Below are 25,629 nucleotides of genomic sequence, written 5' to 3' on the forward strand. Positions count from 1 at the left end.
CCTGAAAAAAAAAAGAAACAAGAAACTATGGGAGACCAGGGTAGTTACTAGCCAAAATGTTTAGGAGGGGGGGGAGCAAGAGATTTTACCGACTGGCTGGTCATTTTTACCGACTGTTTTTGTTAAAATTAGTATAATACCCGTTTTGAATAAAATACGTAAAAATCACTGCTCCGAGTCGGTATAATCACTGTATTTCCCGACCGAGGTTCAGATTTCGGTACATGTCACGTCGTTATTTTAATGCTGTTTATTTAACCAAATGGAAAATTGTGACACCATGTGTAAAATCACGAAAAGAGTCGGTAAAACTGCTACGTTTACCGACCAGGTTGAAAATTTCTGTAAATGATATGTCAGTATTTTCGTGGTCTTTATTGAACCGAACAAAGAATTTTAGGGGCATTGGAAAAATCGTGGCACGAAGGGCCACGATTTTACCAACTTCTTTTTTACCGAGTGACGAAAAACATGGGGGGGGGGGCATACCCCTTCCATACGTGATAGACCTGTGGGAGAGTTGTTTAGAAAATATCGCTTTTTCTAAAAAACGTTTCTGCTTTGACTTAAAAAACATGGAGCCAATTGAGGCTTTGACTTAAATTAATAAAAACAAATTTTTAAAGAACTAATTTTCGGAAGAAAAGTAGAGCCATACTAAAACCTAAGACGAGCAGAAATGGAATCAAAAAATATTTTTTTTTCTTTTTATCAAAATGGCTGTCGCTGTCACCACGTTTTGACCTTATAACATTTGGTTATAAGTGAGCTGGGTAGCAGAAAAGGCATGGGAGAAGACTAGCGGTCCTCCAGTCACTTTTGGCACTTAAAAATGGCGCTATAAATTCCCAATCAAAATAGCCTTCTTTGAGGTTTCTACAATGACCACACCTTCCATACAAAGTAGCCGGTAAAAATATTTTACCCCTTTTTGGGCCATCCTTTTTTTGGGGGTTGGGGGGTCGGGTGGGGGGAACGTAACCTGAAACAAATTTTTGTGTATTAGGTTCTTCCAAGTCCAAGTAATTACGCACCGGCATTTTAACGGATCAGGAACACCCCCCCCCCCCCCACCATAAGAAATTGCGAGACTTTTGATTGAGAGAACTATGCCTACAAGCAACGGAACACCCAAAAGCAAACATGCCCCATTTCAGTAATATAAAACTTATCAGTAAGCAAATAGAAATTTGCGTCATTTAAGGCTTTTGTCCCAAGGATTGTGGGGGTCATGTCACACTCGGAGGCACATTTACAGAACCTTCCGATATATTTTGATCAGAATATTTATCTCAAAATTTTCAATCGCTTGATGGTCATGAGGGATTGGGCAGAAAAAGAGGAGGAGAGGCTACCATCCAATCACTATTGATTCTTAACCACCTTCAAAATGTGTACTATCACCCATCCATAAGAAGTACCTGAGGAGAAAATTCAAAACAATACAAAAGGTCTTTGTCAAAACGTAGCCGGCGTTTACCCCTCTCCCCAGAAAATACACCCGCGTAAAATACACCACCCACGGTGGTAGGTCTCCAATCACTTTCAACTTTTAAAAAAGGGCTAGAAATCCCAATTTTTGATCTAGTCAGCATCCTCCGAAGTTTCTGAATCATGAGGTAGAGGTGTGGATAAAAAAGGGGCAGTCCCCTCCTATTCTGAATAAATTCTTCTCATTTTGGGGTTAAATGTTACTCTTTAGTGTTAGACTCTTTAGTCTTTATGTTACTCTTTACTTTAGACCAGAAATATTCCCAGAAAGTATAAGGGAGTAAATATCAAATTCACGTTTTGATTCATTTATTTTAACTTTTTTTGTAGCCCCCCCCCCCCCCAACAAAAGTCCTGGTTACGGCCATGGGGATTACATATCAATTTCTATTTCCACCCTTCCCCTGTCTCTTCCTTAGAACTACTCCTGTATTTATCTGAAGGCTCAAGGAGAGCTCGGATGTTTTGGAACTAAAATGCACCCTTTGAGGTATTTCCCTCCCTCCCCAAATAAAAAACAAGCAGAGAACCCCATAGTAGAAGTTTAAGTACCTTTTTAAATTTTGTAATTTGTCCATTGCTTACAAATAGTATTTGCTATTGGGAAACGTATGGACATTTTTCGCGGGGGAATAATTTCCTTTCAGCGGGGATCAAATTGTCTGGCAAGAATTTTCCGTGGAAAAATGTGAGTAATGTTCAAAAGGGTGATGTAAGGTGACATTTCCCTTCTTATTGCATTAATCCTCTAATTAGCTGGAGTGTTTTGCTTCATAATACAGTGGTGTTTTATTAAGAAGGGGTGTTAGATTTTTGTGTAGGGAGGGGGTAAGATACCCAAAGAAGTACGTTTCAACGGCCTAATTCTCTAAGCCTTATTGAGCCTTCAGATGAAAACTAAATGAGTTACATGGACTTGTTTTCTAATGTTCCCCCGTATATTTTCAGTCTACACCTTTATTATTGGTGCTAGGGGGAGGGGGATTAGTAGTGCCCTAGTAGTGACCAAGTTGATTTAGGTTATGTTTGACGAAATTTTGTGCAGTGAGGTATAATTCTGCATAATCTATTATGAAGGAGTGTCGGTAGGCGCAGAGTGGGGAGAGGGGATAGGTGCCTGAAATCACCTCAGGGGGAGCCGGATTTCCTGGAATGATCTGATTAACGACCAGAAATTAAAATGTGAAAAAATGAGTTATTCAGCTGAAAGTACAGAATAACATTGAACAAATAAAAATAATCCCATATATGAGGGGGGCTACCCCCTCCTCAATCCCTTACTCGTTACACTAAAGTCTCTATTTCTTTGAAAAAGCTTTTTATTCTAATGAAAAGGCCCTAATGCTTATGAAGTCTTTGTTCCAGAAAATACCCGCGAAGGGTATTTTCCGGGGGATGGCTTATTTTGTGCTGGGACGGAGGGGAGGGGGTAAACGCCTAACCCCCCCCCCCCCCCGGCAAAAGGCCTCTTGCCCTTCTGTTTCCGAGAGGCTGTTAGCATGATTCGACCTTGCCGATGGGGCAAGCACCCAACGTTGGCGAAAATCCGCACCCATAAAAAGTCCATTGACTAGAAAGCCCATTGAATCAACATCCAACTTGAAATAATAATAAAAACTCACTATTGACTGGTCAACCAATGATGATCCTTCGCCCTACCATCTTGCTACACATTTTAACACTTATCAGGCTGTTCCTTCCCTCACTAGGTCCTTTATATTAATATTCAATGCATGGAATATCTTCAACCGGTGTCTACTCCTAGCTAGACATTCTTCAACCTGACGTATCCTTGCTTCCACGGTCATTATATACTTTTGGCATAAAGGAGAATCATCCCTCCCTATTGGGGTAACTTGCTTCCAAAAAATTCCCAGTTTCAGCTATGCCTTCAATTACTATTCTTATCTCTGATTTGTCGCAGTAAATTCAGTCACCGTAGGGTAAGCTTCTGAAGCAGTTCTTTTTTTTCATTGCATCCCACGTTGATTTTGCCCCATTCTTTCTATGCTCACCTTTCCCTTGCCGCTTTCCAGCACCTCTCACAAGTGGGGATGGAAGATTCTAGTCCGTATCCTGTCATTTACGATCCAGTCTTGGTCGCTTCATCTGACGTCTCATTACCTTCTATCCCAGTGTGTCTTGGGACTCGCATCATAGAAATTGTTCCTTTGGAAAGTTTCATAACATTCTAACAAATTTTTGGCGACCCCTTACATTCTTCAGAGCCTTAAGGTACCCTTGGTTGTTAGTTAAAATTCATACATTTCTACCTGTACTAGTAGTGTGCTTGTATAAGATTTCACGATCACATTGACGAGCACAAGAATATACAGTACAGTTTCAAAAATACATGAAAAAATATATTGAATGGCGCAAGAAAAACCCATGGTCAAAAGTGTATACAATATGAACGGTACATTGGAATTACACAAGAACCCTACAAGAATTTGCTCAAAAGTGTATAAGATTTGACGAGCACATTGACGAGCACAAGAATATACACTACAGTTTCAAAAATACATGAGAAAATACATTAAATTGCGCAAGAAAAACGCATGGTCAAAAGTGTATACAATATGAACGGTACATTGGAATTACACAAGAACCCTACAAGAATTTGCTCAAAAGTGTATAAGATTTGACGAGCACATTGACGAGCACAAGAATATACAGTACAGTTTCAAAAATACATGAAAAAATACATTGAATTGCGCAAGAAAAACCCATGGTCAAAAGTGTATACAATATGAACGGTACATTGGAATTACACAAGAACCCTACAAGAATTTGCTCAAAAGTGTAATAGATTTCACGAGTACATTGACGAGCACAAGAATATACACTACAGTTTCAATTGCGCAAGAAAAACCCATGCTTGAGACATTTTTCTCAAAGGTTTTTTAGGGAAAGCTGTCAATCACCCATGTGTTATCCACAGTTCCATTTTTGAAGTCTATGGAAACAGTTTGACGTGTTCGGTGAGATTACGTTCCTTGGCGTTTGATAGACATTTGCAAAAAAAAAGGGGGTAATTAGTGATTGGATAATTTTTAACAAGAAATGACTGAAAAGTGTTTTGGAGGAGATGGGGTGATTGTGTACTGTATAATACACAAGTGAGGTTTTGGAGAGTATTGTCAATTTAAAATAGTTTAGAAATAAAAAAAAATTAACAAGAAATGGCTGAAAAGTGTTTTGAGGGAGTTGAGTTGCACGAGGGTTCAGTTGCACGGGGGGTTCAGTTACATGCGGATTCAGTTACACGGGGATTAGTTAAATGGGGTCGAGTTGCATGAGGGTTCAGTAGCAGGAGGGTTCAGTAGCACGAGGGTTCAGTAGCACGGGGGTTCAGTTGTATGGGGTTTCGGTTATACAGGGGTTCAGTTACATAGGGGGTTCAGTTGCACGGGGGTTTAGTTGAATGGGGTCGAGTTGCAAGAGGGTTCAGTAGCACGAGGGTTCAGTAGCACGAGGGTTGAGTGGCACGAGGGGTTCAGTTGCATGCGGATTCAGGTACACTGGGATTAGTTAAATGGGGGCGAGTTGTACGAGGGGGGTTCAGTTGCACGGGGGTTTAGTTAAATGGGGCCGAGTTGCACGAGGGTTCAGTAGCACGAGGGTTCAGTAGCACGGGGGTTCAGTTGTATGGGGTTTCGGTTATACCGGGGGTCAGGTAAATGGGGGGTTCAGGTGCATCGGGGATTAGTTAAATGGGGTCGAGGTGCACGAGGGTTGAGTGGCATGAGGGTTCAGGTTGGAATATTTCAGTAGTGTTTTGTTGTGCTTTACCTTGTCACAGTTACATTCTATTGATTTTCATAGTTCATTTTGAATTTCCTTCATTGAAATGCAAGAGTTGGAGTATTTCAGTAGTGTTTGTTGTGCTTTACCTTGTCACAGTTACATTCTCTTGATTTTTCGAAGTTCATTTTGATTTTCTTTGTGAAATGCAAGAGTTTGAATATTTCAGTAGTGTTTTGTTGTGCATTACCTTGTCATAGTTACATTCTGTTGATTTTCATTGTTTATTTTGAATTTCTTTCATTGAAATGCAAGAGTTGGAATATTTCAGTAGTGTTTTGTTGTGCTTTACCTTGTCACAGTTACATTCTGTTGATTTTGATAGTTCATTTTGAATTTCTTTCATTGAAATGCAAGAATTGGAATATTTCAGTAGTGTCTTGTCGTGGTTTACCTTGTCACAGCTACATTCTCATGATTTTTCAAAATTCATTTTGAATTTCTGTCGTGAAATGCAAGAGTTGGAATATTTCAGTAGTGTTTTGTTGTGCTTTACCTTGTCACAGTTACATTCTATTGATTTTCATAGTTCATTTTGAATTTCTTTCATTGAAATGCAAGAGCTGGAATATTTCAGTAGTGTTTTGTTGTGCTTTACCTTGTCGCAGTTACATTCTCTTGATTTTTCGAATTTCATTTTGAATTTCTGTCGTGAAATGCAAGAGTTGGAATATTTCAGTAGTGTTTTGTTGTGCTTTACCTTGTCACAGTTACATTCTCTTGATTTTTCGAAGTTCACTTTGAATTTCTGTCGTAAAATGCAAGCGTTGGAATATTTCAGTAGTGTTTTATTGTGCTTTACCTTGTCATAGTTACATTCTCTTGATTTTCATAGTTCATTTTGAATTTCATTCATTGAAATGCAAGAGTTGGAATATTTCAGTAGTGTTTTGTTGTGCTTTACCTTGTCACAGTTACATTCTCTTGATTTTTCGAAGTTCATTTCGAATTTCTGTCGTGAAATGCAAGATTTAGAATATTTCAGTAGTGTCTTGTCATGGTTTACCTTGTCACAGCTACATTATCATAATTTTTCGAAGTTCATTTTGAATTTCTCTCGTGAAATGCAAGAATTGGAATATTTCAGTAGTGTTTTGTGGTACGAATTGCTTGAGAAAAACCCAAATGAATTAGTTGAAAATACAGTTTTAACAAGAAATGTCTGAAAGGTACTTTTTTGGGGGATGGAGCGATGACAGATTGGATTTCTCAGACTAGTGATAGTGCTGTACTGCGGTACGAATTGCTTGTAAAAACCTAAATGAATTAGTTGAAAATAAAGTTTTAACAAGAAATGTCTGAAAAGTATTTTTTTTTGGGGGGGGGGGGGTAGGGGCGATGACAGAGGGGATGTCTTAGACTAGTTATAGTGCTGTACTCTGGCATGAATTGCTTTCGAAAACCCGGAAGAAATAGTTAAAAATAAAGTTTTAACAAGAAATGTCTGAAAAGTATTTTTTTGGGGGGGATGGGGCGATGACAGAGTGGATGTCTTAGATGTGGATGTCTTAGACTAGTGATAGTGCTGTACTGTGGTACGAATTGCTTGCGAAAAACCCAAATGAATTAGTTGAAAATAAAGTTTTAACAAGAAATGTCTGAAAAGTATTTTTATGGGGGTGGGGGCGATGACAGAGTGGATGTCTTAGACTAGTTATAGAGCTGTACTCTGGCATGAATTGCTTTCGAAAACACGGATGAATTAGTTGAAAATAAAGTTTTAACAAGAAATGTCTGAAAAGTATTTTTTTTAGGGGGGGGGAATCTGAGCTATTTAGGGTTTTTGACCGTAAACTATAGTTTGTTTTTGCAAGAAAATTATGGAAAATACAGTTCTCTGGTTCAAATGTGAAACTTAAGTCCTTTTTAGGATCGAAAAAACAAACTATTTCTGTAAAATCTGAGTTAATAAGAGTTTTTGACCGTAAACTCTAGTTTTTTTTGCAAGAAAATTATGGAAAATACAATTCTCTGGTTCAAATGTGAAATTTAAGTCCATTCTTGGATCGAAAAAATAAACTATTTCCGTAAAATCTGAGCTAATAAGGGTTTTTGATCGTAAACTATAGTTTTTTCTACATAGCATTATTTCATTAAAAATATTACATTGTTATGTGTTCATTATTTTTTAGAGTAAGCTAGCATATCAAGCGTTTAGAATGTATATTAAAACATCGGAGATGTAAGAAAAGGAATTTGCGTACATCTATTGTCAGACACACTATTTCCGTAAAATCTGCGCGCACGTAACCTCGTCTAAATGAACCTTAAAAAAATGAAATAAAGCTATGTCGACTTTGCATGTTGATTTCATGACATTATTTTAGGTTTTTTTTATTTACTGACCTTCAGTTGTTGTGATTTTAAAAGTTCCTCTTTTATTTCAACCAATCGTGTTTAACAAAAAAAAACAATGGAATTATTTAATTTTTAATTTTTGATAGAGGAGTTGTCCTCTATCACCAACAATTATTTTTATGTTAGCATTCTCTTTGAGTGCAATCATCTCTGGAGATCTCAATCTTGCATAACCACCATCATAAGAGGTGAAATTTTTCGGTATCCCAAAGAAATTTAATTCCTTACTGTCATGACAATGCATGCATACATTTCCAATAGTGCTACCGCGTGTACTTGTTTCATAGTTTGAATACTTCTCCTTGTCGGCATTCAATGCTACAATAACCTTTTTATGTGAACACCCTCTATTAAAATATTCCATTTTCACTTTCTTTTTTAAAAGATATGACTTATGTGTTTATCGTTCCACTGTGTAAAAAATACTGATTTAATACATGCAGTAGACTAGGTAGTGACGATAAGCGGTCATAGAATCCCAGTGGGAAAGCCACATCGTGTCTCTGACCAATCATAGAGCACAATTGTTAGAACCATAAGCATACTTTGACATTTTAAGATACGTACAAAAAGAAAAAAATAAATAAAGTTGAAAAATTTCGAAGTTTAAAAAACAGTTTGTTTTTATGAAAAAAATATTGAATTATTAGTTCAGATTTTACGGATATAGTTTTATTTTTCAATCCAAAAAAGGACTTAAGTTTCACATTTGAACCAGAGAATTGTATTTTCCATAATTTTCTTACAACAAACTAGAGTTTACAGTCAAAAACCCTTATTAGCTCAGATTTTACAGAAATAGTTTTATTTTTCGATCCAAAAATGGACTTAAGTTTCACCTATGAACCAGAGAATTGTATTTTCCATAATTTTCTTGCAAAAAACTATAGTTTACGGTCAAAAATCCTTATTAGCTCAGATTTTACGGAAATAGTTTATTTTTTCGATCCAAAAATGGACTTAAGTTTCACCTATGAACCAGAGAATTGTATTTTCCATAATTTTTTTTGCAAAAACTAGAGTGTAAGGTCAAAACCCCTTATTAGCTCAGATTTTACAGAAATAGTTAATTTTTTCGATCCTAAAAAGGACTAAAGTTTCAAATTTGAACCAGAGAATTGTATTTTCCATAATTTTCTTGCAAAAAAAACTAGAGTTTACGGTCAAAAACCCTAATTAGCTCAGATTCCCCCCCCCCCCCCCCAAAAAATACTTTTCAGACATTTCTTGTTAAAACTTTATTTTCAACTAATTCATCCGGGTTTTCGAAAGCAATTCATGCCAGAGTACAGCACTATAACTAGTCTAAGACATCCACTCTGTCATCGCCCCCACCCCCCAAAAAATACTTTTCAGATATTTCTTGTTAAAACTTTATTTTCAACTAATTCATTTGGGTTTTTCACAAGCAATTCGTACCACAGTGCAGCACTATCACTAGTCTAAGACATCCACATCTAAGACATCCACTCTGTCATCGCCCCATCCCCCCAAAAAATACTTTTCAGACATTTCTTGTTAAAACTTTATTTTCAACTAATTCATCCGGGTTTTCGAAAGCAATTCATGCCAGAGTACAGCACTATAACTAGTCTAAGACATCCACTCTGTCATCGCCCCTACCCCCCCCCCCCAAAAAAAAATACTTTTCAGACATTTCTTGTTAAAACTTTATTTTCAACTAATTCATTTGGGTTTTTCACAAGCAATTCGTACCACAGTACAGCACTATCACTAGTCTGAGACATCCAATCTGTCATCGCTCCATCCCCCAAAAAATACCTTTCAGACATTTCTTGTTAAAACTTTATTTTCAACTAATTCATTTGGGTTTTTCTCAAGCAATTCGTACCACAAAACACTACTGAAATATTCCAATTCTTGCATTTCACGAAAGAAATTCAAAATGAACTTCGAAAAATTATGAGAATGTAGCTGTGACAAGGTAAACCATGACAAGACACTACTGAAATATTCTAAATCTTGCATTTCACGACAGAAATTCGAAATGAACTTCGAAAAATCAAGAGAATGTAACTGTGACAAGGTAAAGCACAACAAAACACTACTGAAATATTCCAACTCTTGCATTTCAATGAAAGAAATTCAAAATGAACTATGAAAATCAAGAGAATGTAACTATGACAAGGTAAAGCACAATAAAACACTACTGAAATATTCCAACTCTTGCATTTCACGACAGAAATTCAAAATGAACTTCGAAAAATCAAGAGAATGTAACTGTGACAAGGTAAAGCACAACAAAACACTACTGAAATATTCTAACTCTTGCATTTCACGACAGAAATTCAAAATGAAATTCGAAAAATCAAGAGAATGTAACTGTGACAAGGTAAAGGACAATAAAACACTACTGAAATATTCCAACTCTTGCATTTCACGACAGAAATTCAAAATGAACTTCGAAAAATCAAGAGAATGTAACTGTGACAAGGTAAAGGACAACAAGACACTACTGAAATATTCCAATTCTTGCATTTCAATGAAAGAAATTCAAAATGAACTATCAAAATCAACAGAATGTAACTGTGACAAGGTAAAGCACAATAAAACACTACTGAAATATTCCAACTCTTGCATTTCAATGAAAGAAATTCAAAATAAACTATGAAAATCAACAGAATGTAACTATGACAAGGTAAAGCACAACAAAACACTACTGAAATATTCCAAATCTTGCATTTCACGACAGAAATACAAAATGAACTTTGAAAAATCATGAGAATGTAGCTGTGACAAGGTAAACCATGACAAGACACTACTGAAATATTCCAATTCTTGCATTTCACGAAAGAAATTCAAAATGAACTTTGAAAAATTAAGAGAATGTAACTGTGACAAGGTAAAGCACAATAAAACATTACTGAAATATTCCAACTCTTGCATTTCAATGAAAGAAATTCAAAATGAACTATGAAAATCAACAGAATGTAACTGTGACAAGGTAAAGCACAACAAAACACTACTGAAATATTCCAATTCTTGCATTCCAATGAAAGAAATTCAAATGAACTATCAAAATCAACAGAATGTAACTGTGACAAGGTAAAGCACAACAAAACACTACTGAAATATTCCAAATCTTGCATTTTATGAAAGAAATTCAAAATGAACTTCGAAAAATCAATAGAATGTAACTGTGACAAGTTAAAGCACAAAAAAACACTACTGAAATATTCCAAATCTTGCATTTCACGAAAGAAATTCAAAATGAACTTCGAAAAATCAAGAGAATGTAACTATGACAAGGTAAAGCACAACAAAACACTACTGAAATATTCCAAATCTTGCATTTCAATGAAGGAAATTCAAAATGAACTATGAAAATCAATAGAATGTAACTGTGACAAGGTAAAGCACAACAAAACACTACTGAAATATTCCAACCTGAACCCTAGTGCCACTCAACCCTCGTGCAACTCGACCCCATTTAACAAAACCCCCGTGCAACTGAACCCCCCATGTAACTGAACCCCTGTATAACCGAAACCCCATACAACTGAACCCCCGTGCTACTGAACCCTCGTGCTACTGAACCCTCGTGCTAGTGAACCCTCGTGCAACTCGACCCCATTTAACTAAACCCCCGTGCAACTGAACCCCCCTCGTGCAACTCGACCCCATTTAACTAATCCCCGTGTAACTGAATCCGCATGTAACTGAACCCCTCGTGCCACTCAACCCTCGTGCTACTGAACCCTCGTTCTACTGAACCCTCGTGCAACTCGACCCCATTTAACTAAACCTCCGTGCAACTGAACCCCCCATGTAACTGAACCCCTGTATAACCAAAACCCCATACAACTGAACCCCCGTGCTACTGAACCCTCGTGCTACTGAACCCTCGTGCAACTCGACCCCATTTAACTAATCCCCGTGTAACTGAATCCGCATGTAACTGAACCCCCCATGCAACTGAACCCTTGTGCAACTCAACTCCCTCAAAACACTTTTCAGACATTTCTTGTTATTTTCTTTTTTTCTAAACTATTTAAAATTGACAACACTGTGCAAACCATCACTTGTGTATTACACAGTACACAATCATCCCATCTCCTCCAAAACACTTTTCTGTCATTTCTAGTTAAAAATTATCCAATCACTAATTACCCCTTTTTTTTGCAAATGTCTGTCAAACGCCAAGGAACGTAATCTCACCGAACACGTCAAACTGTTTCCACAGACTTCAAAAATGGAACTGTGGATAACACATGGGTGATTGACAGCTTTCCCTAAAAAACCTTTTGCATTATAGCTTTTACGATAAAAACTAATTTTAAAAACATTTCCTCAAGTGAAATTAGAATCCCTACCTTTGTCGGGAGCCACGCTGTAAAGTACAGCCCTGTTGTAAATCTCATGCCATGGAAATGGAGGAGACTTTTCATCAAACAAATTGTTGATCCTGCAATGGCTATCAGACCAAACTTCATATAAATCCTAAAATAAAAACAAGGTGCATATATATATATATATATATATATATATATATATATATATATATATATATATATATATATATATATATATATATATATATATATATATATATATATATAAAACGAAATTGCAGAAATAATATTATTCTCGTAGTAGCCAAGTAATGTCACAATTCCAACAATTCCAGCTTGCATTAGCATATTTCAAAAGATTCCCGCTGTGGCCCGTAAGAATTATCCAAGTTTTAAAGGATAAAAAAGAAATTTTCAACTACTTAATTTTTGCGTATGGAGATCACACAGAGTCGCGCCTCACAGAGAATAGTCTCATCTCGTTTGAGGACAATTACCGTGAAGCATCTAAAAAAACTGATAAAAATGTTTGAAGTGCGTTTAAAGAGGTTAACCAAAACCCGGACATTTTTAAGACGGCTTCCAAAACTTTTGCATCGCTGAAAGCAGTTTCTTCTGAACCATTTACCGCGGATTTGCTATCTAAAATAGTCGTAACTGAGGAAGAAATCGCAAAGACAAACGAATCAATGATGAGCGTGATTACAAAAAAAGTTCACGATAAGTGCGGAAACGACTAAGCTCTGAAAACTTCTGTTGAGACTATCGTGAGTGAATAATAATCGTCAGTGTCACTTGAGTTCAATCCAAAGCTAGAGCAATTTTAGGTGTCAGTAAAGAATATCAAAGGACTGATTGAAAATTTAGAGAACCGAATTACAAAATTAGAAGTGAAAATTGATGGTTATGAGCAAGAAAATAGCTTGGAACTCTAGTTTTTCATGGTGTTAAGCAGCAGCCGGGTGTTGACTTGAAGTCGACCATTCTGAATATAGCCTCGCAAAAGCTGGGGCTTTCCGGTATCTCCGGTTATGATTTTGCTATGGTTTACAGGTCGAAATTGAATAATTTAGGGTCGGCAAATGATAAAGCTGCCCAGTGTTCGTGAGATTTTCTACCTATGCGACGGCCGGTAGAGTGTTTACGAGTAAATCAAAATTGGCTGGTTTGAAAATACGTTTTTTTCTGAGTCTCTAACTAAGCACCGTCGCGATATTATGAGTCCCACGAGAGACAAGTTTGGCGTGAAAAATGTATGGTCAAATCGTGGCCAGGTCCTCGCAATGCTTCCGGGTGAGCGAGCTGCTCGTCGAATGAACTTGCTTTCAGATTGCGTCTAGTTTGTTGTTTATGAGCAGTTCGGTAGTATTTAGCTCGTTTAGATGCTATATATTGCTCTTTATTGTTATTTTGTTGGTTATCTTCTTCTCTTTCTTATGAGTATAAATATCGTCCCGTTTGAGGGCGGAAAAGGGATGAATTATAGTTTAGTATACGTGGAAGATTGAGTGATTTGCAAAATAATCCATTTAATGTTGATGATTATTTGTTAAAGGATATTGGAAATGATGGGTCGTAAATTAGTTTTCGTCCATCTCTTGATAGTAAATATCGCCAGTTATCAGCTTTGGAGGAGTTAGACCGGTCTGGATTTCATGCATGTACATGGAATGGTCATTTAACGTCTTCTTACTAAGATATATTTAATTTTATTTCGCGATCTAATAATTTAAATATAATGACATTATGTGAAACATTTTTTGGTCAAGATACCCTTCTCTCGTCCCTTAACTTTCCAGGTTATGAACTGATTGCTCGAAGTCGCTCGTCAATGGGACGTGGAAGCCTTAAAAGGAAGCCTTAGCACGATTAAGTCAAACAGTGCAGGAGTCGATGGAATGAGCCTTAGAACGCTCAAGTCGGTGCTGGTTTATTTGCTTCATGTCCTCGTATACCTTGTCAATATTTCTATAAATTAATCAAAAAAATTTTTACACAGAATAAGTTGTTTTTTTAAGTAAAGAACTCCATTAAACCAAAAATGAACAAAAACAGAATCAAATAATCTACAAAAACCTTCTATATCAACAAGGTATAACTTACAACCCTTGCACTGAGGGGTGTGTGGGGTTTATCATCCTCAAAGACATAATATCCAGAACTTTCAACTACGCTGAAAAAAATGGCTATCTCAAAATTTTGATTGGATGTGTTTGGGGAAATGGTGGGCGTGAAAGGGGGGTTAGTTGGCCTCCAACCAGTTTATTACTGATGAGTAAATCAGTTTATTACTCCAACTTTTGACTATTAAAAAGTGTACCGTGAGTAATATGTGATATATTTAAAATATAAAAAAATAAAACTCTTTCCTTCTAAGTATGCTTCCAATATAAATGCCTCGCAGCATTTTAGACGTTTCATTTTACAGACCGACTATTAAATCAAGGAAGACTGTTTTGAGTTTCGCAAAAATACTTGGCAATAAAAAACCACGAGACAATGTCTTATTCAGGAAGTTTCAAGTTATCATAGGAGTATGAATGTTTAATCATCAAAATATTGAACATAAATTATTGGATGGGCAGTTAGCATAATGAGCCTAGTTCGTAAACATAATGACAAGGTAGTAGCCCCACCACAGGAGTTGAGCTAATTGTGACATAGCTCTCACAGCAAATAATCACGACTTAGGATATATAGTGAAAAAGAGTGTTTTTTGCCTCGTCTTTATTATTATGGGCATTGTTATGACAGACTTTTTGCTCCTATCATTCAACGAGTGATTATAAAATTATTGTTTGACCGAAGTAAAGCCTTGATCATATACATACATTGTTGTACGCCTGAAATTTAAGTTTCAACAAAATCATTACTTTTCTATTTGTGTTTGTTCTTATTATATGCCTGTATCTCATTGCAAAGTAGATAACTAGTTCAATTGCACTCCATAGGCAGCACACCTAAGGGATATCATGATTCTACAAAGTTTGATTACAATCCTGGACTGACAGCTCTCCAGCCAAATTTATCGGCTCCTGAGGCAATTCAAACCTAGAACTTTAATCCATTTTTTATTTTCTTCCATAGGAAGTGGCGCGGTCACCCATTTATCTTACTCCCCATTACAAGTAATGTAATCTTTAGCGGCACAAGTTTAAAATAGTAACGGCGTAATAAAACTTAACGGCACAAGTGGCGTGATACTTAGAGGTACGAGTGGTGCGGTCCTTTCCACCCCCATTACAGTTGGCACAGTCATAAACGGCACAGGGCCGACAACCATTGAAATTCACGAACCAATAAAATTCCCACGGCAGAACTGGCGGTATCTGAAGCTAATTAAGCAAATTCCTCGGCAGAATTAAGCAAAATTCACCCGGCAGAACTGGCGTGGTCAGTCTTTATTGCCACAAGAAAATCCCTAATACCAGTAAGAATAAAACCACCGAATAGTCCAAAAAGTTCATCATCGGAGAGCGCAGGAGAATTAGATTATACGATATCTCCGAAAACCCAATTTTTTCCTGATAGAATTTCGACCCCTTGTCCCCCCAAAAGATTTACAGACGATATGGTTTCCCCAGCAACCCCAATAGAGAGACCCCTATCGCTACAGGAGGAATTGAACAGAGCTGTAGAGACTCCGGGTATTACCGTAAAGAAAACTCTTCCCAGAGATTCAATTAAAACAAATCTGCGAAAAGCTATGGATTTAATAACTTTACCCATAAGAACGAGGCAAAGTAGGTTGCATTGGAATCAAACTCCCAAGGACGCCCAGGAAGGACAGTATCATGATATAACCGGTTCTAAGGCCAAGCCTAAACAATGGACTTCATGGAGGGAAACACTAGTGCAAAAAATGCCCCATCCCCCTGAAGACATTTGGGAAAATAGTGGGCGTGAAAGGGGGGTTAGTTGGCCTCCAACCAGTTTATTACTGATGAGTAAATCAGTTTATTACTCCAACTTTTGACTATTAAAAAGTGTACCGTGAGTAATATGTGATATATTTAAAATATAAAAAAAATAATAAAATTCTTTCCTTCTAAGGATGCTTCCAATATAAATGCCTCGCAGCATTCTAGACGTTTTGTTTTACAGACCGACTATTAAATCAAGGAAGACGGTTTGGAATTTCGCGAAAATACTTGGCAATAAAAAACCACGAGACAATGTCTTATTCAGGAAGTTTCAAGTTATCATTAGAGTATGAATATTTAATCATCAAATTATTGAACATAAATTATTGGATGGGCAGTTAGCATAATGAGTCTAGTTCGTAAACATAATGACAAAGTAGCGGCCCCTCCACAGGAGTTGGGCCAATCGTGAAATAGCTCTCACGGCAAAGAATCAGGAATTCGGATAAATGGTAATGAAAAGTGTTTTTCGCGTCATTATCATTATTATGGGCATTATGATTACAGACATTATGTTCCTACCATTTTGCGAGCAATTATGAAATTATTATTCTGACTGAAGTGAAGCCTTGCTCATATACATACATTGTTGTACACCTGAAATGTAAGTCCCAATAAAACCATTACTTTTCTATTTGTGTTTGTTCTTATTATATGCCTGTATCTCATCGCACAGTAGATAACTAGTTCAATTGTACTCCATAGGCAGCGCTCCTAAGGGATCTGATAATCCTACGAAGTTTGAATACGCTCCTGGATTGACGGCTCTCCAGCCTAATTAATCGCCTCACAAGGAAATTCAAACCTAGAGCTTTAATCCATTTTTTATTTTTTTCCATAGGAAGTGGCGTGGTCATCCATTTATCTTAATCTCACTTACAGGTGGCGCAAGCTTTAGCAGCACAAATTTAACATAGTAACGGCGTAATAAAACTTAACGGCACAAGTGACGTGATACTTAATGATACGAGTGGTGTGGTCCTTTCCATCCCCCATTAAAGTTGGCACAGTCATAAGCGGCACAGGGCCGACAACCATTGAAACTATGAACCATATAAAATTCCCACGGCAGAACTGGCGGTATCTGAAGCTAATTAAGCAAATTCCTCGGCAGAATTAAGCAAAATTCACCCGGCAGAACTGGCGCGGTAAGTCTTTATTGCCACAAGAAAATCCCTAATACCAGTAAGAATAAAACCACCGAGTAGTCCAAAAAGTTCATCATCGGAGAGCGCAGGAGAATTAGATTATACGATATCTCCGAAAACCCAATTTTTACCTAATAAAATTTTGACCCCTTGTCCCCCCAAAATATTTCCAGACAATATGGTTTCCCCAGCAACCCCAATAGAGAGACCCCTGTCGCTACAGGAGGAATTGAACAGAGCTGTAGAAAATCCGGATATTACTGTAAAGCAAACTCCTCCCAAAGATTCAATTAAAACAAATCTGCGAGAAGCTATGGATTTAATAAATTTCCCCATAAAAACAAGGCAAAGTAGGTTGCATTGGAATCAAACACCCACGGACGCCCAGGAAGGACAGTATCATGATATAACCGTGTCTAAGACCAAGCCTAAGCAATGGACTTCATGGAGGGACACACTGGTGCAAAAAATGCCCCATCCCCTTAAGACATAGCATTTAAACAGTGGAGGAACCCCGCGAAAACTTTTAATTCCTCTCAAAGGTCTCAAGAATCTTTCAAATCTCCCGAGTTGAAAGCTCAAGGCGAGGATGTAGAAAATAAACCCTCGACTTCCAGAGGAGTAGAAATTTACGAAGGAAGGGCAGGTGATACCTCAAAAACGCAAAGTGCCACTTCTAAAAGTTCTAATGTGGGACCATCGGAAAACAGTTCTGAAGAATGTGACGGCAAATAAGATCACAAGATAGTTCATGAAATCGGGACAGCAAAACCGACTTCAGTGGCCGCGCACGCGTAAGAATAAAAATTTAAAGTTCAAGAATTTTTTAAAAAACAATACAAGAAATTTAATCTTATATCACTAGCAAAACCTAAGAAGAAAAAACTGCAAGAACCCGAGGAAAAAGTAACGACACAATCGGGTAGAACGGTTAAAAAACCTGATAGGTGGAAATATCCATAGTTAATGTAAAATCAAATATCCTTGTCGTAGGGAGGTTGTGCCCACAACCATCAACTAGTAGTTTTTTTATTAGTTGATGGAGGTGGATTTCAAATCCCTTATGAAGAATCAACTTATAATCCACAGTAATAAATTTAAAAGTATGCGAATAAAATCAAACAAGTCAATATTGGTGAATGTATAGTGATACAAGTGATGTCAAAACATTAGTGACCAATGAAAAAGGCCAAAGTAGGAAGCTCGTGGTCGGCCGATGATGACATGTAGTGTTTTATGTCCTATTTGGCACATTCTGCCTACTGGGTAGCTCCCTTGCGAGAATCAACTGTACGTCTACAAAAGTGAACTAATCAATTGAACAAACCAAACTAGACCCAGTTATTGAGATTAATGACGGATTTTATATCGTGGGAAGTTCCGGCTCTGTTTCGCCTATAAACGGTGTTTTGTTTAGTTCGTAGGCGACACAGTTCCTAGACTCCTCCATGACAGTCAACTTGTATTCCTATAAAGTGGCCCTTTAAATCCATTTCCCCCTTCCGAATTATAGGATGATATCGAAAAATGAAGTGATGAGCCACGTATTGTAGGAAACCTGGGGTGGAGTTCGCCCTCAAGCAGCGTTTGGTTTGTTGAGGCCTTTCTCTACCTCGGATTTTCTATGAAAAATCAACCCTCGTTCTAACAAAGGCTGATATTATCAAAAACAAAAATTAACAGTACAAAAGCGTCTAATTATGAACTGATCATTTTCAGATCATGGCAACGTAATCAAAGCCTATCCGTAAGGCGATAATCGATACTGAATATATCACAATAACGAATGCGAAGGAAAACGTTATATATTCGGCAGCTATGTTGGTGGTTGACGAAAAAGGAAATCAGATATATGCGAAAGAACGGGATTTAACCTACAATCTTAAAGGGTATGCACCCCACACTTATAAGTATGGATTAGCAAACGCGAATACCCCCAAATATCGCCCGGCTAGAGGGAAAGTCAGAACAAAATATAGAAAAAGAAGCGCGAAACAACTTGGTTGCTTACAATTGTTAATAAGACGTTTACAAAAGAACCTCAATACCAAATATTTCTACTCTAAAGAACCCATTCAAACAGACCTTTTACTCCTTGATAAATGCAAAGCCCCCAAAATTTGCTATAATCTAGATAAAAATCCCCAATGTGCCAAACATGAAGGCATACATCATCCTTTATCAGAAATTCAATATTATAAACAAATTTTATTCGACCCTGAATCTGAGAAATACAAATTCCTGGGTAGTAAATTATTTCTAAAACGAATTAAAACACACCAAAGAAAAAGAGACGCCTATAAAAATAATAGCAAGAAAACTAAAAGAAGATTCTAAACTCTAAACCTAACAAAAAAAAACTTCATAACCTCTGTTTTCGAATTTTTTTTCGCTAAAAATAGTAATAATAATGAATCAAGTGAATCAAAATTAATGAAACAGCGTGTACTCTACTCAAAGTTAAACCATACATTTACCTCAGTGCCTAGAGGAGTAATAACCTTACGAGATTGATAACTACCTAGCATCTACTTAGCATCTAGATAACTACCCATTAGTTATCAATAATAGGCATATGTAACTATGGAATAAAACAATCTCGTATATATAAATTATTCTGTCTTAGTGTAGATTCCAATAATTCTAGTTGCGATAACAACGATAATTTTATTAAAAGGCTTATAATGAAAATAGGTTACCAGCGTATTTATATGTTGCTTGCTTACTTATTCATATGTTACTTACTCGAAAAATATAATATAAAATTAAGTTGTGTAGTAATTATTAACTAAGCCTTTAATGCATAACCAGAATAAAGATAAGACTTACCATTCTAATCCCAAGATATAATTCATGAACAGAAATTCTGTTTATAATTCATGTGGTCCAAAGATATAATTCATAAACCGAAATTCTGTTTTGTGTTCACAATTTAGTTTTGTTCGAGCAATGCCATAAAGCAATTCAAAAATTGAATTGATATAAACTATTATAATAAAATAGCCCAAGTTAAAAGTTAAAACGCCCAAACTATTTTGAAAAAAAACAAATTCCGCAAAAATAGATAAAATTAATAACAAATTGATTCTAGAAACAAACAAAAAGATGAGGCTTAAGAATATCATCATTATCCTCGTTGTTCACGCAGCCGCCCAACATATTGTAAAGCATGGAGTAATATTCAAGCATGAAAATTCATTACTTGCTAGCCATAATGCTTTGAAAATTTTTATGAAACTGGACCCCAAACCCTTCGAAACCTTGTTTCAACAAGTAACAAGACTAGAGAAAAACATGAATGAACTCAAAGAATCGATATTTCAATTCATGAGGTCGGATAAAGGATTACAAACGAGTAAAATAATGCATAATAAAGATAATAAAAAGTTTCCAATTCCAGTTATCCCCAAACAAAAATCAAAATTCGTAATAGATGACTGTGATAAGGAAATGGCAGAAATTGACTTGGCACTTGGAACGAGCACTAAGGAAGACAGAAGGAAAAGATCAGCGAATAATAGTGAATACTTGTCGAGAGACTTTACTGCAATGAAATCTATAGAAAACCCTAAATTACTGACTACAAGAAAAGGAAAACCTTATGATGGAAATTACGCAATGATAAATGAACTACCAAGCCTATGGACTTTTCTCAAATAATTAAGGCAAAATCATGCTGAGAAAAATGTCACGAAACGGATATCTTCCAAACTAAGAAAGGAAAATGACAACAGACAAGATACTAACCTAAGGGAATTAGACAAATCAAGAAAAAAGTTCTCAAGCACCCAACAAGATCATGAATATGCAAATCCCACAGAAGGAAATGAAAAAGAAATCACATTAACCACACCTACATATGAGACCCCAACCAAAGAGATAAAATCATCTATATTGGAAACCACGGCAAACACAGTGCCAGAATTGATCGCAAATAGCAAAGAATCACCTGGAAATTTAACTATATTAACTCATCTAAAACCCACGACATTTATAGAATGTACTGGGTCAACAGAAGACACGTCTATACACACCAACTTTATTGAAGACTTCTTTATAGGCACAAAGTCAATAATATTTGTAGGGCATACCAAAATACAAAAGATTGGAGTGCCAGGGCTTAGACCAGAAGAGAACAAAAATTGCCATCAGAAAGAGGAAGAAGATAATTACGCACATAATAAATGTTGGAAAATAGACGATAAACATACTTGTGCTAGGCTAGCCATGGCCGCCGATCCGACAAAAGAAGGTATCGAATCACTACCTAATCTAAATGAGAAAAACGCCCAAAAAGTGTCAACTCATCAAGCCTTCTTAATATTATGCAGAGAAAGACTACAAGCATTATTTGAACTATTTAATAAAGAAATACAAAAATTAAAACAAAGTACCACGAAGATTTTTGAAGCATTCTTTCGAAGAAATAAATACCGTAGGTCTACAAGCCTAATTCCCATCATCGGAGAACTCGCCTCCCACCTTTTTGGTTTGACAACAGAGGAAGACATAAACATCCTGAGGGAAAATGTAAAAAAGTAGAATAATGCCATGAACGTAACATTACACGTCCAGAAGATACAAGCCAGTATTGCAAATTACCAGAAAGATAAAGTTGAAATGATATCTAAGAAAATCTCATAAACTGTAAACGTAATGAATTATTTAAGGAACGAAGTGGATCGCGTTGTGACAGACGCGCGCCTTGCCATGGTATCATTCGATATAATTACCATGTCATTACTAAATCTAGCGACAGATGTTAGTAAGTTCGAATTCGCATTATTTGCCCTCACGGGAGGAACCTTGTCATACGACCTGGTAGACCTCTCTAGCCTAAAAAGTATTTTAGACGAAATAAAAACGCACATAACGTTTGGTTTACATTTACCCATAGAGCCAGAAGTATCAAATTTATTTCTTTACTATACCAAATTAAAAGTCCACATCACGGAAATAAATGAACAATTATTCGCAGTAGTAACGATTCCATTGATAAACCAACAATCCGTATACGACTTGTACAAAATTTCGACCTTCCCTGCTAATATTAAGAAGGCAAATTCATTTATGACTATCACACCTGAAGCAGAGTATTTACTTTTTGATCAAGATAGACGAAAATATGCCCTAGCTAATCCAGGAGACTTAAAGGAGTTCGTATCATTCAAAAACCTATTATGCCAGCTTGCGTTACCTAATTACAGCGTCAACTCCGGATTTTGTATGTTAGATATATTTTTAAAAGACACGCAACAAGAAGAAATACCTTATTCGTGCGATATTTTGATAGGGAGTACTAAACGAGAAATATTCATACACCTTAAATATGATCTTTGGTTATTTTCTGTTCCAAAGGAAACTGTTGGAACTTTGTCTTGTTATAATAATACTGAAAGAATCGATCCAAGATACACGACCGAATTACTGTTACAAGATGAGGGTACGATAACCATAAAACAAGGATGTCGACTTGTAACCAAAGAGTCAACAGTTCAAACGCTGTTAATTTCCACGAGCACAAATATAATAAGTCCTAAAATTACCAACTTTAAGGCAATCAAGCTGTCGTGTTCTATTCCGAAAATAGAAAGTGAGGAAATGAAAACCTCAATATGGTCCAAAATAGAAAAAAATAAAGGAACATTACGGCTTACAAAAATAAGAGAGCCATTATTCTCCCAGATTCCCCTTTTTACTAATGAGGACTAAAGACTAAATTACGTAGATAATAAAAACGGATTATGCTCGAACAATGCTAGGTTGACAATATTATTCACCGTAAATGTTGCATTCGCAATATTTCTGACTGTTAAAGATCTATTAACTTTCATTTATGAACCAGTATTTGGCCAAGAAAATAAGACACAAAAGAAGAAAGAGTAGATATTACTTAACTACAAAACTCAAGCTCAGGGTCCCATGGAAATGTCTACAGCCAGAGCGGGAAAAGCTATTGGAAGACCAGTTGGTATAAAAGTGTTCTCTCGTCCGTCCTATGTCTAGTTCCCTCATTGTAAGTGTCGTTTACGTAAAACCGTGCAGTTGTGACGCTGCAACATGCGTTTATTAAACAGCACGGACGTGCGTGAACAATGAAGGCATGAAATATGTTGTAAACTGAGACCTCAAACTTAATGACGTAGCGTAACTTATGTTAAAATGATTATTTTAAATCTAAGGTAGAATTAAATAAGTGTTGAAGGAAATTAAAATAAAGTGTGGGTAATAGCGTATACTAAGGAGCATAATAAGAGGACTTACTTAAAGTTAAAGGAGTTAATCTCTTATATCGTCGTTATTCTATAACAAAACTTAGAAGAAATTCCTATGTTTTAGGTTTCCAAATCGAAATTCTATATATTTGAAACCAACATGATAATAATGTGGTTTTGTTAAAATCAATATATGTGTAATAATATTAATGTATTTGTTCAATATTGTCTTGTAGCGCAAACCTTGCCATAAATGTACTCAATCGTATTCCTTATTTTGTATTACGAAATAACGTTGTAAAGAAAGTGTAGTCTCGCCTCGCTATTTTTGTTGAAGGAGATGGGATGTTTTATTTGAATTCACTCAATAGAGTACATATAATAGCATGGGTAAAACCCAAGAGCACCTAATTTCATTATACCTCAACAAATAGAAAGTTCTTGACAAAAATTCCAAGCAACGAAGCTAGGACGAAAATTACGGTTACCTTTTTGATCATTGTTCCTCGATCACGAACCATATTATGTACCAGGTAGCATTATCTAATAAATCTCAGTATCCAGTGCATTATCGAACTATATAAACACATCAATCCTGAGAACCCCATCGACCAGTACAAGATAAAAGTACATAAATATCACCCTTGATAATCCTTAGGGACCAATGCACTATACAACTATATAGTTGTGATAATTAATGAACCCAAATTGTGTACGTGTCGAATATTCGCGCGTCAAATCCCTTTCGACTATGTCTCGGAATCCCTCCTATCACCTCTATCAAATGCAAAAAGTAACTATCTCTGTTATCCCATAAATGTTACGAGATAATTTCTGAAAAATGGACCAGGAAACCAACCACTGAATTACAGAAACCAAAATTAACCGCATTGACGAACCCCTCAGTGACAATATACTCCTCCCACAAGTTAAAGACGATACGTTGAAGGAGTCACTTAAGTTTGATGTCTAACCATCCCAAATCCAAACATCAATTCCCCTGTGATTAACCAAAGAATCACTGCAAAAGCTAATAGATGCAAGCCATGCACGAACAATTTTATAAGAGAACTTAATCTCTAAGTGCACGAACGAAAAATTGTATACGAGAAATACATTCTCTTCGTACTTTAACATATCCCAAAAACGATATTCTGAGAAGACAGTCAACCCATCTATTACCAACGTAGTCCCAGTGTTCAACCCCTTAACGATAAAGCACCTTATGAACTATCCAAAACAGCATGTGAGAATGAACTCTGATAGCAAAATTCCACACACCTTTAGTTGGAAGTATCATTTTCCGTTTGATAATTAGAGAAAGCACTTCGTCCAAGATGAACCCAACCATGTTCGAACTATTCTGTGAAGAAACTATATTGTAAGTGTTTTTAAAATTTTTGCCAAGACGAAAAGAGTGAAGGACCACAATTTACAACAGAAGGAGTGAGTACGCTAAGACACACGTAAGGTGGTGATATAGGTGTGAATTTACACATATCACATTTTAATAGTTTTGATAAATTAAAAACTTCAGTAACTTATTATCAGAACTATATAACGAACAAACCCAGTGAAAATGTTTTAATGATTACCAGGGAATGTAGTGAAAATATTATTATATGCTTTAAGTCGTTCATATATATATATGTATATATATATATATATATATATATATATATATATATATATATATATATATATATATATATATATGAATTGCTAGTTACTTAGACAGAGTTTATGTAAAATTGATGTATTTCCCCATTAATTTAGTGTAGATAGGAAGCATAATTATCCTATAGTTCGCGAAGGATAAAAACTTATAAAAGATGAATTTTCAAAAAAATCTTGTAGTAATAGTAGAATAGTCCCAACCATATAAAACATTTCCCATGAAAATCTTTGATACTGTTGGAAATGTAGGAGTCATCAGTGTTAGATGTAAAAAAAAAAATCTTTAGTATAGTAGCTAGGCCATAACCATTGATAATCTTAGTCCGGTAGAGGAACTTTAAAAAGGGATATATAATAAAATAATAAAACTAATACAGAAAATTTTTAAGCACTCTTGATTAAGCTTAATAAAAGTATAAAATAATACAATGTCAATTAAAATGATGCAGGACAAATAGTAAATAAATCGCAAATATTTCAAAAACCCAAGGGCAAGCAAATCCTAATGACGGAACGTCATTAAATAATGGGAAGGGTAATATGTACCGTGAGTAATATGTGATGTATTTAAAATATATAAAAAATAATAAAATTCCTTCCTTCTAAAGATACTTCCGATATAAATGCCTCGCAGCAATCTTGACGTTTTATCTTACAGATCGACTATTAAATCAATGAAGACGGTTTTGAATTTCGCGAA

At 36.1% G+C, this 25,629-nt stretch overlaps 1 protein-coding gene across 3 annotated transcripts in view; it reads right to left on the reverse strand.

The window, feature by feature from the left end:
- LOC148952867 (phospholipase A and acyltransferase 3-like) overlaps positions 1–25,629 on the reverse strand; it is a 161,639-nt gene that overhangs the window by 44,692 nt on the left and 91,318 nt on the right. For all 3 annotated transcript variants that reach the window (XM_089087454.1, XM_089087453.1, XM_089087455.1), the window contains one exon: positions 11,988–12,114. In XM_089087454.1, the coding sequence (XP_088943580.1) occupies positions 11,988–12,114 (127 nt within the window). The remainder of the gene's footprint in view (positions 1–11,987; positions 12,115–25,629) is intronic.

The sequence above is a fragment of the Artemia sp. Qi Xiang Cuo genome, chromosome 4 (assembly GCF_049724085.1).
Source record: "Artemia sp. Qi Xiang Cuo chromosome 4, ASM4972408v1, whole genome shotgun sequence".
Taxonomy (NCBI): Eukaryota; Metazoa; Arthropoda; class Branchiopoda; order Anostraca; family Artemiidae; genus Artemia; species Artemia sp. Qi Xiang Cuo.